Source organism: Elgaria multicarinata, chromosome 1 (genome assembly GCF_023053635.1).
Source record: "Elgaria multicarinata webbii isolate HBS135686 ecotype San Diego chromosome 1, rElgMul1.1.pri, whole genome shotgun sequence".
Lineage (NCBI taxonomy): Eukaryota > Metazoa > Chordata > Lepidosauria > Squamata > Anguidae > Elgaria > Elgaria multicarinata.
The window spans coordinates 95,663,082-95,680,567 of record NC_086171.1 but is presented as its reverse complement, the minus strand read 5'-3'; the positions used below and the strand labels follow the sequence as shown (position 1 = coordinate 95,680,567).

At 41.9% G+C, this 17,486-nt stretch overlaps 1 protein-coding gene and 1 long non-coding RNA gene across 2 annotated transcripts in view; one reads left to right on the top strand and one right to left on the bottom strand.

Annotated features, from left to right (window-relative positions):
• The window catches only part of LOC134403317 (uncharacterized), a 387,709-nt gene extending 381,936 nt beyond the window's left edge, over positions 1-5,773 (bottom strand). The window contains exon 1 of the long non-coding RNA XR_010025799.1: positions 5,741-5,773. This is a non-coding gene — a long non-coding RNA (uncharacterized LOC134403317). The remainder of the gene's footprint in view (positions 1-5,740) is intronic.
• Positions 1-17,486, top strand: part of TMCO1 (transmembrane and coiled-coil domains 1) — a 34,164-nt gene that overhangs the window by 6,053 nt on the left and 10,625 nt on the right. The window contains exons 3-6 of the mRNA XM_063133356.1: positions 1,874-1,933; positions 2,862-2,908; positions 8,136-8,203; positions 14,143-14,287. Coding sequence (XP_062989426.1) covers positions 1,874-1,933; positions 2,862-2,908; positions 8,136-8,203; positions 14,143-14,287 — 320 coding nt within the window. The remainder of the gene's footprint in view (positions 1-1,873; positions 1,934-2,861; positions 2,909-8,135; positions 8,204-14,142; positions 14,288-17,486) is intronic.

Genomic DNA, 17,486 nt, shown 5'->3' with positions numbered 1-17,486 from the left:
AAGCAAGTGTAAAGTGATGCATATATTGGGGCAAAAAGTCCCAGCTTCATGGATCTGCACTATTTATTTATTTATTTAAGGATTTTTATGCCGCCATTCAGCCAAAAAAGGCTCTCACGGCGGCTTACAAAAGTATTTCTTGACAGTCCCTGCCCACAGGCTTACAATCTAAAAGACATGACACAAAAGGAAAGGGGATTGGGAGGAGGAGGAGGACGGGGGAAAGGAAAGCAAATTCAGGCACTACAATCTTAGTTGCAAAGTTCAGCAGTTACAGTTGACAGCAGGAGGGAGGGGGCTCTCAGCTGGAGCTGGACCCAGGCACGGTGGAGAGGTGCCTGGCTGCTGCTTCCTCCCTCACTGGTGGCCTCTGCAGAGACAGTTGGTAGCAGGAGGGAGGGGGCTCAATTATCTTGGGCATAATTAGGAAAGGAACTAAAAATAAAATGCCGTTACAGAAATAACCACACTTGGAAAGCTGTGCACAGTTCTGGTCATCACATCTAAAAAAGGATATTGTAGAGTTGGAAAAGGTGAAGAAAAGGGAAATAAAATGATCAAGGTGTGGAGCATCTCCCCTATGACGGAAGGTTACAATATCTGAGACTGTTTACTCTTTAAGGCAAACACTCAGGAAAGGGGTAGGTGAATAGGGTACGCCAGTAAACACTTTGAGCTTCTCTAGACGACGCATATGCTGGCATCTCAAAGGAAACATGGCCAATCTCCTAAAACAAAGTCCCAAGAGAGGTTGCTCTGAGCCACCAGAGCTGGGCAGAGAGATCCGTTGTGCATTTGTCAATCTCAACCTACCACTACTGAGCTGACTCTGTTACTATGTCTTCAGGAAAGGTTAAGCTTCAGGCCTAGGAGTTCCATCCTTCTGCTAAGGATTGGGAACTCCCTGCCACCTGAGTCTGGCCACAAACACAGAATCTACAGCATATGCAAGTCTAAGTCTATGAAAAGGTTCACTACTTTTCATGGCACAGTCCTTAGATATCAAAAGTCTAAATAGCGAAGCATCCATGTGCAGAGTGCTTTCCCAGTCTCAAGCGGAGATGGAATCCAAAGCAGGAGGGAGGTCAGGCATTGTGTCGAAAGCTGAAACCTAGCAAAGCTTTTCCAGCTTTGCACCAGCATTTAAGGCCTATTCAAAGCCACTTGACAAACAGGTTCTCTGACCTGTAAACCATGTTCACGTGCCAGAGGGCGAGATGCTACAACCCACTTCGAAGAGCGTCCCCCCACCTTTTCCAAAACACTTTGAAGTTCCCAGAGAACCAGCAGCTTCAAGGTCGAGCCAGCGAGTGAACAAGCTACTCCTCGTGGGAACTTCTTACAGAGATAAGCTTGCAGTGACATCTGACTTTCTCAAACTATATCTTAATAAATCTACCCACTAGGTATAAGGACGACCTTGTACCTATACCTGACAACCAGCATGTTTTACGCTTTGCAGCATATTCTGGAACATCAAAATTGTCTTGACTAAGCTTTTTCCACCCTAGAAACTTTGAAGATCTTCAAGCTTCTCTGGACAACAAGCAACAAAAAAGTTTTTATACATTTTGGTTTAAGGTATATTTTGAAAATGCATTAACACCACTGTCAAATGTTCTGCTTCTAAAAGTCTTATGGCACCCAACATATCACTCCATAACAATTTGTTACATATTTTGCCAAAAGGAGGACTGGATTAATGACAAATATGTCCACAGTATTTGAGGATTTCTGGCATTTTTGGGGCAGGGTAGTGTCTTATCCATTTGTCTTTGTTTCACTATAGATATCTGGGGAGTTCTGGGAGATAATGAGAAGGGGGGCTATTTTCTTTATGAAAAGAACTCACTGTGTTGTCTAATCTCTGCAGTGGAAAAAAAGAAGGAAACAATAACAGAATCAGCTGGCAGACAGCAGAAAAAGAAAATAGGTAATAATGCAGCCTGAAATTGTGTATGTATGTATGCATGCAGCTGTGAGAATTCCTGGTCAATTTTCATGGACCGTGTTTCATAAGGGGGTGGAAGAAGTGGTCTTCATTTCCAGTCAACTGAAAAATCAAGTTCTTGCTCACTTGCAATGTGAAATTGGCTATTGGCTGTCTGAAAATTTTAAATATTTCCTTTTTACGAAAATGTTTTTTGCACTTGTATTTTTCTTAATATACTCATTAAACTTTTCTTTTTAAAACATTGCATTAAAGTAACATATTTTATTTATTTCAAAATTTCATACCCCCACTTTTCTCCTCCAAAGGAGGACACATAAGAAATGGAGATAGTTACTGTAATACCAGCATACAGAACTGCAAACAGCATTTCCCAAGAATAATAAAAGAAAAATGTTACTAAATCAAAGCCAAAACTTCCATCCTCACATTTTCATTTGGTTTCTGAATAAACTATGATTAAACTATGCCACTTCTCCTGAAGTTGAAGAGTATTATTGGAATTCTGTTCCCATGATTTGAAGATGGCCCTTAGGGTTTCTGTACAGGAATATATTACAACCATAATTAAGTTTATTCAGATGGCACTATTTGCATGATTTATTCTGGGAATTAGTTTTGAGCTTCCTCGGGAGAGAAGATACTCTGCACTGTCTACACAGGGGGTTTGAAGAGGAGGAGACTGTGATCTACTCATTATCACAACACCTGTAGTGAGTGGGTGACCTTGGCATGTTTGTGTTTGGCTAAGTGCCTCAGCCTTGCACTATAACTTTCTGTTGTGCCAGGAGGTGGTTCAAAGGCTGCTTTTTCTGCTACCATGTCTCTTTCGCAAAGTTAATTCCTCAGAGTCTTGTTGGAAGAGAGTTCCTGATTTTTTCACTTGCAGTAATATGTTACTGTTTTTCAGAGAGGCAAGAGGAGAAACTGAAGAACAACAATAGAGATCTGTCAATGGTGAGGTGACACAGCAAACTGAGCAGTACCTGAATAAGAGTCATGGGGACAGCTTGTTTGGAAAAGCAGTGTACTGAATTTGCATGCATCACAACAAATAGGAAGTGACCATATTCCACCATTGTTCTGGGATAGAGCTACTATAACAGCTCCCCCTTAGAAATGGGCTGCAAGGGTGCCCAATTTACATATAATCTCATTGTTCTTATCTCCATCAACTGCTAATCTTCAAGTCATGATTTTCCATTAACGTGGACATAGAATCATAGAATAGTAGAGTTGGAAGGGGCCTATAAGGCCATCAAGTCTAAAGCCCTGCTCAATGCAGGAATCCACCTTAAAACATCCCTAACAGATGGCTGTCCAGCTGCCTCTTGAATGCCTCTAGTGTGGGAGAGCCCACAACCTCCCTCAGTAATTGGTTCCATTTTCGTACTGCTCTAACAGTCAGGAAGTTTTTCCTGATGTCCAGCCAGAATTTGGCTTCCTGTAACTAGAGCCCATTAATCCGTGTCCCGCGCTCTGGGGTGATCGAGAAGAGATCCCGGCCCTCCTCTGTGTGACAGCCCTTTAAGTATTTGAAGAATTTTACTAGCATGTCTCCTGTGATGTCCTACACACCTGTGATGTCTTGCCTTCACCTGAGACGCCCACAAGCTACCTGACGGGACTATCCACGCCGCTAGCACTCGGGACCTACTTCAAAAAAACTGTGCTAATGACATGTGTGAGAGTTTTGGCCTGCTGCTGCCGCTCCTGTCTCATCTTTATTCTTTAGGCTCCATAGCCCAGCAACCTAGCCCTCAGTTTCCCATTCTGCTGCCACCATTAATTGTTCTCTCCTCAGTCACTCCTCCACAGACCACACCAGTTGTTTGAATGTAATTAGAATGCTTTGATCCTCATGTGTAAATTCTTGTAGGACTTTTTTGAGTCTTTCCACCAAGATTGCTGTAAATAGCTTATCATTATTTAATAGTGATATTGGTCTATAGTTCTTTGTCAGAGTCAAGTCCTGCCCCTCTTTTGGTATAAGCATTTTATAAGCCGTCTTCCAGGTCTCAGGTATCTCCCCACTGCTCATAATAGCATTCATTGTGGTCTGTAATGGTTGTTAAAGTTCCTCAAGTTTTTTATAGTGTAGGCCTGGCAATCCATCCAGACCTGAGGTTTTCCCCAGCTTAATCTTCCTTATTTATTTATTTATTTAGAGTATTTTTATCCCGCACCTCAGCCAAAAGGCTCTCGGAGCGGCTTACAATGTATCAATAAAGAAGACAGTCCCTACCCTCATGCTTACATTCTAAAAAAAGACATGACACACAAGGAAAAGTGTATGGGGAGGGAAGAGGGAGAAAATAAAAAGAAATTAAGGAGACTGCTCAGGCTGGTGGGAAGGCCCTGCTCCATCCTCTCATCTCCCAATGGAGGGGCAAACCAACAGCTCCTTCTTCCCCACAGGGTGAAGATGTTAGCCCTGTGGGGCAGGCTCTGATGGTGCCTGCCTGCTCCAGTCTCCCTCGCATCTTATTGCTGCCTCCATTTCACCTATTGATATAGGTCGATTCATTTGTTTTTTTTCCTTTGTAATTTTTGGTAGTTTCTGTTTTTCAATATATTTGTCCATTAAATCTACTGAAATGTCATGTCTTTTTTACAAGTTCAAATAATACTGGTGAAAAACTATTTGTGTGGCCATACTTTCTGTTAATTCTATTCCAGTCTCTTTTATTTTTACTGTTATTTCCTTTTCTCTTTTCTCAATTTATAAGCCAGCCATTTTCCTGGCTTATTTGCTGATTTGAAGTTTCTTTGCTTCACAAAAGTTTTTTTTTCCTTATCCCATATTGTTAACATTGATAGTTGTTGAACCATTTTAACTGGTTGAAGAACGCTTGCCTTTCCAGGCGTTTCCCTTAGGTCTTCTTCTTCTTTTTGATCTCATTCAGGATGTTTTGCATTTTCTCCTCCCTCTTCCTCTTCATTTGACTATTTTGTTGTGTGAAATGTCCTCTCATAACCGCCTTACATGCATCCCAGACCATTCAAAGATCTGTTCCCTTATTCAGATTCAATTCAAAATATTCTTTAAGTTTTCTTCATGTTCTCTTGAGCAGTAAAGCGCGAATGCTCACTCTCCTTTTCCCAGCCTTTGCAAGAGACCCATGTCATGTCTGTATTCTGTGCCCAGTTCCACCTTTCACCATTCAGTGCTATGTAATATGCTATTGAAGACAACATTACTAAAAGAGAGTTCGCAGTTCCTCTTTGTGTGGCTTGATTTCAAGGCCTAAAATTATTAAAAATATATAATTACAAATAAGTGGTAAGACACTGATTCAAAAGGTGGAATTGAAAAGCCCTCCACCTACACATTGAGGGATTGAGAGAAAAGATAATAAGAATTGGCATAGCTTTTGGGAAGGAAGGGCACTTTCTCTTTGAGACCTAGTAAGCGGCTAAGGAAGCAATCCTTTAGTGATGCCCATCAGCCTTTGAACTCAGAGGTAATGGGCATTGTATGCAGGGTGAGAGGAGCACAGAGGCAGGCGTTGCCTCAGCACTCCACTCACCCAGCGTTTTCACTAGATGGCAGTTTTGACTGTCTAGCTGGAGCTTTGCAGAGAAGGAGGGAAGGAGGCTTGAGTGGCCAGAGGGTTCTTTGTAAGCTGTCTGCTTTGGTGGTCTCCCCTTCTTGCTCACAGAACTGCCCTCTTTCCGGTCCTCTCCAAGGTCATGTTTGCAAGCTTATAGAGGCAGCAGATGCAGTTTTCTCTGTGCTGGCTATGAGGGGGAGGGGAGCTCAGACGCCTGGGTCCAAGGTGGGAGCACTTTCTGTCTAAGGGCCATAAGATTGCTCCCTAAACAGTGAACAGTGACTACTAATCTTGCCAGCTTGGTTTAATAAATGTTAACCACACAGGTTCAAAAGTGGGAAATCAGCTTGAAATATTACATTTTTAATTATGAACGAAGTATGAGTAAGGATGCCCAGCTCATAATAAAAATAAGTATTATGAGCAGAACAAAGTCTTATTAACAGCCTGTTATTTGTAAGCTTCATCAGCATCAGTGATACGTTAGGTTTGGAAGTAGGCTGTCTGCCACGTCCTATCCACCTTCTGAGCTGAACCACCTAAAATGGGATTGTGCATGGCTGTTTTCATGGCAGCTAATCACAGTTGGGCAGTTCTTGTCAAGTTCTGATGCTGTGTTAGGTACTACATTTTTACCCCATTTGGAAAACCTATTAAAATGGTCCATCCCTGCAGGCTAAAGTTTCCTGATGGTATGGCTGGCACTGTAGGATATGGAGTGATCCAGGGAGTTAACACAGTGATGCCAAATGCCCTCTCCCAATATACAGAGACTGTGCAGTTCAACTGAGTTGAGAGCAATGAAGCAAGGTGGGTGACAACTGGAACCCAGATCATTATCAAAATAATTATCATTATTAGTGATGATGGTGGCAAAGAAAGAGTTGTCTTCCACCACTGGTGCATCTTCTCAGTGTTGTCAGGGATCCTCCCTATGACCTGGGCCCCCTGAGCAACTCCTTAAGGATCTCTGCCTCCTTAAGAATCCCACCTTTTTACCTTCCCCTTCCCAGTAACATGGGGTTTAGGCTGTAGACGTGGGGTGAGTGACACTCCAAACACTTTAGGTTTAACAACATTTTACTAGTAAAGTAAAACAAGCAACTTGCAACTAAAGGTATTTAGTCAATAGAGTTGAGTGATGCAGAAGGCATTAAAAGAAAAGAAAAATTGCAAAAATGTTATTTTACCCTAAGCTGCACCTAGACTTCTTCAAGGTGCATCTTTCTGCTCCTTCTTTATGATCTGGTCTTCCATGGCTCTCTCACGCTTTTATACACTCTTTCCCCAAAACAGAAAGTACTGTTTCAATCTTGAAGAAATGAAACCTAACTGGAGAAATGAAACTACTCCTCGTGGATACTCCTCCCAACAGAAAAACCCCAGGCCTCTAAGGCCTGACTTTTCTACTTTGCCTCTGTTGGCCTCAAACCATCACAGTTGTCCAGTAGAGCTTTTCTGAGTGGCTTCTTGCAATCTGGCCCTGAAAGAGATTTGTTGGAACCCTTGTTAATTGACTGTGATAAGTTTGTGAGACATTTTGAAGATAAAGTCACTTACACCTTGACTTCAACTCCACATTTAATGCAGTTAATTTAATGGAGGTATCCAGAGTACATCTGATCCAGTTTATTGTACAAGTTCCAGTTGTTGAGGCCTAAGGATGTGGACAAGGTGCTCAGTCAAATCTATCTGACCACCTATATAGTTGATCTTCCCGGCTTATTACATATATTAAAAAAGAGGGGCTCTCTTTGATAAAGGGGAGTAGTACTACCTTTCTGAAAGATACTGTGATCCCGTTCATGAAGAAACCTAAGCTGGACCCAGAAGATCTAAATAAGGGAAGGGAATTGAGTTGGGGTGGGGGTTTGAATCCCCCCAATCCTTTGCAGGCCAGATGACATAATGGGGCATAGTCATACCCCCTGACATACCCCTGTCATACCCTTCCTCCTCTGTGTAAGGGCTACTTCACTTCCACCATGTCCTCAATTGGGAAAGCAAGCAGCATACTAAGAAGAATCCCCTTGTCATCTCTGATAATTGACTGGAGATAACAGGGAGATCCTTTTCCTGGCCCCCTCCCCAAGCCCCAGTAAACCTGTAGGAGTGAGCCTTGAGCAGGAGTCGGAGCACATCCGTATGCCAAATTAGGCTCCCAGGCTAGAAGTTCCCCTCCTTGATTTCAACAACTATAGGGTAGTTGCTAACATCCCCGTCATAGACAGGCTATTTTCAATTGTTTTAGATTTTATGCCATGTTTTATTGTCTTTGTGAACCGCCCAGAGAGCTTTGGCTATTGGGTGGTATATAAATGTTAAATATATTTTATAATCTGCTTTGCTTCACTAAGACTAAAAAGAAGCTAGCATGTGGACGTTGGGGGTTATTGTGTTCCATGGGTCAACCCTCTAGGGACGGAACCCATTAACGGAGTGTTCAGCCGGAAACGTCTAATGGTTTCACCTCTTCAGCCAGAATTGGCTATTGCCTCACCCACAGACACCTTAAAACTGACTTAGCAGTAGAGCTGGAAAGGGAACACACTGAAGGTGGACAGTCTTCCCTCTCTCGTGTCTTCCATTTATCAAGCATGTATAACTTTTGTTGTTGTTTTTGATTGCAGGTTCGCATGAAGTCCATGTTTGCAATTGGTTTTTGTTTCACTGCCCTGATGGGGATGTTCAATTCCATGTAAGTGGATACCACTCCACTTTTCTTGAAGTGCTCTAATTAAAACTGTGTTGTCTCTTTCATGTTTTCTTTCCACAGCTCACTTTGCCTGCATGAAAACTATATGGAATCTGCATAAAAAGCAAGAGTGCTGGTGCAGACATTAGTATAGCTCTGCTAATAACCATGCATGCAAGTGGTCAACCTCATGAGCCATGTAATATATGGTGCCGGGGCTTGAGGAAGAGCAGCTATTTCCGAGATTGGGGGGAAAGATGTAATTTTTCCAATGACAGAAGCAGGCAGTGACGTGGTTCACACGATCAAAACAGCCCATGGTGGGCTGAGGTGCATGGTCTATAGAATGTATGCGCTGGCTCTTAAATCTCAACTCTTGGGCTTTGGAGACTCCAGCAGGGATTTTGTGCAGCATGCAGGATGCTTATGTGTCTCTTAGTAATGAGCTTCAGTCTTCTGCTGAATACTCAGGCAGTCTGAGTAGATTCACAGCCAGAGAAAATGTTACTGTTCTAACAGAAATTAGTTGAGAGCTCCTCACAATAGCAAATGAACAGCTGTATTCTTGCTGCCTATTTTTGTTGCTCTTCACAATATTAAAATGCTTGATACTCATTTATCTTCACAACAGTCCTGTGAGAGAGGGAGAAGGAGAGTTCAGGACCATTTAGTAAGCTGTAAGGCTGAGGAGATATAAATCTGGGTATGTGAACATAACAGTCAAGCAACAAAGTTTAAGTTTACTCTTGACATTTTTAAAGAGGTTAACTAGTTCTTTCATAGTTTTTTGTATAAATAAATAGATGTATAAATGTAGTGAAACAAGTACAACCAAGGATTTCAGATAAACAAGATTTCTAATCGCTGTGAAAAGAATAATTGCTGATTGGGTTGTCTCTATAAGGAAGTAGGAACAGGGAATAATGGGGATTGCATCCACTCTCTGTGGCATGGCTCCCTGAACTGTGGCCTGGAATACCAAGGCTCTTCTGGTGTGTGTGTTTTTATTATTTGGAGTTTAGCAAGAAGCTCTTGGAAGGCTGAAAGTCGTGTATGGTGTGACCATATGACTGGATTTGCCCGGATTTGTGATGACAAATCCGGGAGGGGGAGGGAAATCCGGATTTTTTTCAAAGAGCAGCTCTGATGGGAATTAACAAAAATACTTATAACTCTGTCATTTTTTTAAGATAAAGACATGAAACTTGGCATGATGGTAGCTCTTAGGAAGGGCTTTAGTCATGCCAAATTTGAAACAGTTCCGTTCATCCATTGATTTTTAAAGATTTTTTAAAAAATTGAGGTTTTAACATTATTTTTAAAATCGTCATTTTTAAAGATAAAGAGATGAAACTTTGCACCATGATAGTATTTAGGTAGAGCTTTAGCCACACCAAATTTGAAACAGATCCATTCATCCATTGATTTTTTAAGATTTTTTTTAAAATTGAGGTTTTAAAATTATTATTTTTAAAATCGTCATTTTTAAAGCTAAAGAGCTGAAAGTTGGCACCATGATAGCTTATAGGTAGAGCTTTAGCCATACCAAATTTGAAACAGATCTGTTCATCCATTGATCGTTAGGAATTTTTTAAAATTTGAGGATTTAATTTTTTTTAAATGTTATTTTTAAAGATAAAGAGATGAAACTTGGCACCATGTCCTTAACAAGGACTTTAGCTATGCCAAATTTGAAACAGATCTGTTCATCCATTGAGTTTTAGGATTTTTTTTAAAGTTTGAGGTTTTAAAATTATTTTTTTTAAATGACATTTTTAAAGATAAAGGGCTGAAAGCAGGCACCATGATGGCTCTTAAGGAGAGATTTAGCCATGCCAAGTTTGAATCAGATCTGTTCATCCATTATTTTTTTAGGATTTTTTAAAAAGTTTAAAGTTTTTAAATTATTGTGTTTTAAAACTGCTGGAGCCATATCTTTCAAACTCAGGTTGTCAAACCTCCTCTTTGGGGTGTTGCACACTGAGCAGTTTCAGCCCTTGGCATTAAGGGGATCTCTAGTCTTTAGATAAGAAGTGCTGGGCAAGCAGGGCACCTTTCCTGTTGCAGATTTGGTGTGCAGTCAGGTACCTGGAGCTCAGCAGAGGCAAGGCATCCACAAATCAAAATGTGGGAAAGGAGAGGTCAGTCAAAGCTGCCCACAGGGCAAAACAGAATGGGCCAAAGGCCTTTTTCTCAAATTTCCACATCATGGGCGATGAAGGGTCATCTTTAGAGAAAAACTCTCACGACCAACAGTAGGGTGCCAGTCGAGAGAGAGGCTCTCTTCTTTGCAGATGCCCTGTTGCTGCAAATGTTGGAACCTGGCATATCATTGCTTTGCTTCGCTACCACTTCCCTTCCGCTTCACTTTGTACACTTGTGAGCTAGGCTCTGACTGCACTGCTGGGATGCAATGCAGAACATTTGAAATGCATACCAGAGAAAAATAGATAAGATTTGTGGCTTTGGCTGGCTGGCATATCTCTTAGAGACAGAGTTAGACTGAAGCCACAACTCAGAGATGGCTGTAGCTGAGCCCTGAGAGGCTGCTGTACGACACAGAGCCTTTTTAAGAGTGTCTCAGAGCCTAGTTTTGGTGCAGGCAGAGGCGGCTGGCGGTGGAGTTTTTTTTAAAAAAAAGAGTCACCGGATGCAACCAAGCCATAAGCTGTTGCCCTACCCCCAGCCACAGGGTACAAGTGCACAGCCTGGCTGGACCATTGGGAGACTTTGGGAGAGAGAGGGGGGGTGGGGGATTATTTGAGGCTGGAAATGTTGGCAGGCTGGCATAAGGCAGAGAGAGGCTTAAGGCAACCCAGATGCACCTGTAGCTTGGCCCTGAGGCTGGCTTGCCACACAGAGTGTTTTAAGAGTGCATCAAAGTTGTGCAAAAGGAGTGGAGGTGGCTGGTGGCAGAGGTTTTTAAAGTATTGGGCAAAAGGCGGGATATAATAATAATAATAATAATGATGATGATGATGATGATGATGTAAGAGTCACCAGACATGACCAAGCAATAACCTGCAATAAGCAATATCCCAAGCCACAAGTGTGCAGCCTAGCTGGACCATTGGGAGACTTTGGGGGAGGGAGGGAGAGAGAGAGAGAGAGATTGTTTGAGGCTGGAGGCTTTGGTTTGTCTGCAATGACTTAGAGTGAGAGACAACAGAGGCTGCACAGACAACCCATGAAATGCAGGGCATTAGGAAGAGGATCTCAGAGTCACATGTTTGTGCAGGAAGTAGACAGGAGCTCTAAGTCTGGATGTGCAAAGTGGTTCCAACATACAAGCCTTGAGAAGCTAATATATATAAGTGAGAAGTGTGAATGGGCAAAGTAGTGTTCGCTGCCACAACACCCACCCTAATGTTAGAGTAGAGAAACTTGTGACAATTATACACAAGCTTTTTTTAAAAAATGAAATTTTAAAAAGCCAGCCATCCGGCCGGCCAGTGACAAACCGTGTTAACAACAACAGCTTGCAATGAGTGAAGATACAGTCAGAAAAAATATTTGAGGGAAGGGGAGAATGTAACACACAGAGTACAGCAAAAGCTTCAAAGTACAGCAAAACCTACAAAAGTAGTAGTGAGTGAAGTTAATTTCAGATACATTGAATCTCTCACTTGTTCTTTATTTCAGTGATTTTAACATTAAGATGTTATGTAGAACAGATTAAGATGTTATGTAGAACAAAATCAGACATGTGACCAAGGCTATGTTCGGGTGGGCACGCCCCCTTGGTGCTGGACATGCCACCTTGGGGGGCGACCATGTTGTCCTCCTTTTTGGTTTCCAAAATATGGTCACCATAGTGTATGTGTTTATTTTGTTAGGATTGTGGCTCCAATAGGAAGGGGTCTTTGCACCTTACTGTAGCACTTGCTGCTTAGGTGAGCAGACTAATGAGTGTGGAACAGCTTCGTCGCCAGTCAGCTCTGAGAAAGAAGAATAGTCTCAGCTTTTAGCAACAGTTTGCTGCCCATGTGCCATGCCCAGTAGTTACTGTGAACAACCTTGGTAGTTCTAGTTGGGAGTGTAATTGGTTGCCTTTAAACCCAGACCCTTGTCTTCCAAGCTAGTTCTGTGCCTGCCAGATATACTGTTTGCTATACTGCAAAAGTGGGAATTCACAGACTAGGACACCCAGTTACTTTCGTTTTGATACTTAAGTCACTGGTATCAAGCAAGAGAAGTTAACATGGGTTCCCCACTGGTTCTCTTGGCTATCAACATTCCTCCTTTTAGCTTGTGTTCCTAACAATGTCAAAGGCATTGGGCCCATTCCCTGTAACATTTCCTGCTCATTTCGCCCCCCCCCTCCTTTTAGCTGTGTCCAAAAGAAAAGGCAGGAATCACATAGAATACTACAACGCTAAGGGAATATCAAAGGGAGATAAACATCCGTTCCTGAACCTTCTGCCAAAATGCCTTTGTTGTCAGACAGCGATGTTGCCACTTGTTAGAAGTGTAGTGCCTTGTATTCTTACCTCTAGTGGAACAAACACTCATTTAAGAGTTTACAGTACCAGAAACACCTACTAAAAAAAGCAAGATGGGAGAAAAGAGAGCCATGCAGTATAGGAGATGCATTTGGAAGTTCAGGTTAGCACAAGCCTGAATTCAGCTGTCCACATTTATTCCCAAAGCAACCTTAGTTAAGGGGCATCATGCATCTCTGCATCTTACAGAGCCTTGAAATACAGATTCTCTTCTGCTTTACCTTAGTACCAAACGGAGCCTGGCTTGAACATGCTTTCTCTTTGGCACCTTATAAAGTGCTTTCAAAGCCTGTTTGATTTATGGATTTCTTTCTCTGCTACAATGTTTGTTCCGTAATTTACATATTGTACAAGCTGTTGCTCTACTACTGCAGTAGTAGATTTTTATTCAAGCAGGCCTTTGGTGTGTAAGCTGGTTTATTGTGTTGGGTGCTGTTTCATTCTGTTATTGTGCTTTTTGTATATTTGTTTTATTAGTGTTTTAATCAAGTGTTTATTTAAAATGTTTTATCATTCCTACAATTGTAAGCTGCCTTGCCTGCCATTTTCTTGGTAGAAAGTGGGTTACAAATCAAATAAATAAATAAATACTACTGTTAGCTGATCTCAACAGTAAATGTCTATATTAGATCTGAGAGACCTGGGTGCAGCTTAAAGTCACAATAGTTCAATCTTTAATATGTAAAATAGGCATAATAACACTATATCCCAGAGGTTTGTTATGGCAGTAGAAGACATATCTCCCTGCCTTAGGTGGTAAACAGGATACTTTTATCTATCACTGTATACTCACAAGAAAGTACAGGTACTCTAAAACAGACTTTCCTAACTGGTGCTCCCCAGATATATTGAACCACAATTCCCATCATGACCACTGACCATGCTGGCTGGGGATGATAGAAGCTGTAGTGACTACAGTGGGCTCCAGATATGTTGGACTAAAGTGTAGTCCAACATATCTGGAGCCCACCAAGTTTGGGATGGCTGGGATGCTTTAGCTTTGTTTTGAATCAAATATATAGTTAAAATTTCAGTTTTTGATTCAGGGGCTGTGACTTCCCCTATGACTTCACCAGTTTTCTGCTGGTACAGGCTCTTCATACTTGTACTTCTTTGCTTTTAATTTTTTTCAACTTGCTCACACACATTATCCTTCCCTGAGGGATTCACTTAATAGTTCAAAAGCAACAATTCTTAAGTTCAAACTGATCAGTTCAGCAACAGGAAGGTTGACTGTTGGGGCACAGAATGTGGCATGTAACTGTTACCCTAGCAGGATATAGGTTAAGATGAATTTTCTTTGCTTTATGTTTTGCCTTGAATCTATTGTCCTCTGGTAATGTGAGGCAAGATGCTGTAGCTGCTGCCTGTGTGGTGGGTTAATTTGGCAGCTTACTTGAGCTACACTAATAATCAAACACTTCCATTTGCTCTTTTCAGATTTGATGGTAGAGTGGTTGCAAAGCTCCCTTTTGTACCACTTTCCTACATCCAGGGCTTATCCCATCGTAATCTTTTGGGTGAAGATTACACAGATTGTTCTTTCATCTTCCTCTACATTCTCTGCACCATGTCTATTCGGCAGGTAAGTGCTGGATTGCTTTATTCATAACCTTTGTTTCTACCAGGGTGCACCATAAGTAGCACAAATCTTCAGAGAGCTACAGAGAGCCAGTTACCTTGGGGATTTCTCCAGCCAAGACCAGTCCCATCTCATTAACTCTCAGAAGAACTCTCAGAACCTTTGTCTATTATCTTTGCAAAATCATGGAAGACGGGTGAGGTGCCGGATGACTGGAGGAGGGCTAACGTTGTCCCTATCTTCAAAAAGGGCAAAAAGGAGGAACCTGGGAACTACAGACCAGTCAGTCTGACATCCATCCCTGGGAAAATTCTGGAGCAGATTATAAAGAAGTCAATCTGTAAACACCTTGAAATCAATGCAGTGATTACTAGAAGCCAACATGGATTTGTCAGGAACAAATCCTGTCAGACTAATTTGATCTCATTTTTTGATAGGATAACCTCCCTTGTGGACTGTGGGAATGCTGTGAATGTCATATATCTTGACTTCAGCAAAGCTTTTGACAAAGTACCACATGACATTCTGATTAACAAACTAGCTAAAAGTGGGCTAGATGGAACAACTATTAGGTGGATCCACAGTTGGCTACAGAATCGGACTCAAAGAGTACTTATCAATGGAACCTTCTCAAACTGGGGAGAGGCAACGAGTGGGGTGCCGCAGGGCTCAGTCCTGGGCCCAGTGCTCTTTAACATTTTTATTAATGATTTGGATGAGGAGGTGCAAGGAACGCTGATCAAATTTGCAGATGACACAAAATTGGGTGGGATAGCTAATACCCTGGAAGACAGAAACAAACTTCAAAGTGATCTTGATAGGCTGGAGTGATGGGCTGAAAACAACAGAATGAAATTTAATAGGGATAAATGCCAAGTTCTGCATTTAGGGAATAGAAACCGAAGGCACAGTTTCAAGATGGGGGACACTTGGCTCAGCAATACTGCAAACGAGAAAGATCTTGGAATTGTTGTAGATCACAAGCTGAATATGAGCCAACAGTGCGATATAGCTGCAAGAAAGGCAAATGCTATTTTGGGCTGCATTAATAGAAGTATAGCTTCCAAATCACGTGAGGTACTGGTTCCTCTCTATTCGGCCCTGGTTAGGCCTCATCTAGAGTATTGCGTCCAGTTCTGGGCTCCCCAATTCAAGAAGGACGCAGACAAGCTGGAGCGTGTTCAGAAGAGGGCAACCAGGATGATCAGAGGTCTAGAAACAAAGCCCTATGAAGAGAGACTGAAAGAACTGGGCATGTTTAGCCTGGAGAAGAGAAGATTGAGGGGAGACATGATAGCACTCTTCAAATACTTAAAAGGTTGTCACACAGAGGAGGAGCAGGATCTCTTCTCGATCCTCCCAGAGTGCAGGACACGGAATAAGCCAGATTCCGGCTGGACATCAGGAAAAACTTCCTGACTGTTAGAGCAGTGCGACAATGGAATCAGCTACCTAGGGAGGTTGTGGGCTCTCCCACACTAGAGGCATTCAAGAGGCAGCTGGACAACCATCTGTCAGGGATGCTTTAGGGTGGATTCCTGCATTGAGCAGGGGGTTGGACTCGATGGCCTTGTAGGCCCCTTCCAACTCTGCTATTCTATGATTCTATGAACCCTGTGTCTTTTTCTAGTGAAAAATCACACAAAATTGCACCCTCCTACATATGCAGCAGCAGCCATGGTGCTTTGAGAGTAATTTAGCTAAGCTTTAATGGAACATCTAGCAGACTATCTGCATATGCACATAAACACAGAATGGGGGAATATGGATTTCTTCTAAAAGGGTTTTTGTTCAGTTCTTTCCAGGAAGCAATTATAATTCACCCGGTATTCTTTTTCTTGCTGAGATCTGCTCATACACAGCTGAATTCAAGGCTGAAAGTTCCAATTTGGTTATGACCCCCAAAATAGGGAGCAGCCAGGATGACTATGCTATAACATCACTAGTACCTATCTTTCTTTGAGGCCTGGTTGCTGATGTTTGTCATAATATGACTGAAAATCCATGATTTTGCAAACTGTAGACAGTACAAATGGCATATAGTGCCATTTTGCAAGAGCACAATGAATGGTACATTGGACACAATATTTCTGTGTGTTCCTACCAAAAATAAGCATCTGGAAGCATGGACAGATGCTGTGAGAATAGATGTTGTTCGGTAAGATCCGTGTTTGGTCAGGATTCTGTTTCTGTTAGTACAAATATATAAAAACGTTCATTATCCTCCAATATTGAATGAGTTCTTTTTGTATATTTTAATTATATTTGTTTCTCCCTTTTATTTGTCTCCCATTACTGTTTCAAATGTATACATTAATATAAGCAATATACGTGTGTGTGTGTGTGTGTGTGTGTTTCACATTATATTTCTACTACATTGTACGAGGAGGACTGAAGATGTTAGATGCAAATATGCTTCTCCTCTTTCCTCCCAATTCACCTTCAAACTAGGTGTTTACCATCAGTTTTCATCTTGGCACAATTTTGATATTCAGTCACTCTCCTGAACCAAAACAGCTCCTGAACCAAAACGCTAAGAAAAGAAGGGGGGGGAAACAAAGAAAAACATAAAGAGAAAAAAACCCACATAACCACCAAAAAAAAACCCCAACTAAAATATCTTATTTTCCCTTAAGACAAACTCATATAGTTGTGTACCTTCAGAGAGGACAGGACAAAGCAAAGGCAATTCTACTATAATCAGAAAGGAAAAAACAAAGCAGAAATAGACAATATGGATGGAAAGGAGCCCCTAGAGGTGGTGACCTGCAAAGGGTGTGCAATGTTCGTGTTTCTGCCTGAGCTCAACATGGCGTATACCTGCAACAAGTGCAAGCTGGTGGCACTTTTGGAAGAAAAAGTGAGAGGACTTGAGCAGCGAGTGTCCACCCTCCAAAGAATAAGAGAAGACGAGGAGTTCTTAGACCAAATGGTGGAACAGCAACAAGAAGCACACAAGATTGAAGAGCAACAGCCAGCTGAAGCAGAAGTGGAGTATGCTGAGGGGAGGAAAGCCAATGAAGAGGAAACTCTCTGGAAAAGAGTGACAGTTAGGAGCAGAAGAACTAGAAGGCATTCTGCACCGGTGGAACCATTAGAGTTAAGCAACCGCTTTCAGCTTCTGGAGGTTGAGACTGAAGGACAGTTTGCAGAGGAATAACTACAGGAGACACCGTGCAACAGTGAACAAGAGGCAGTAGGT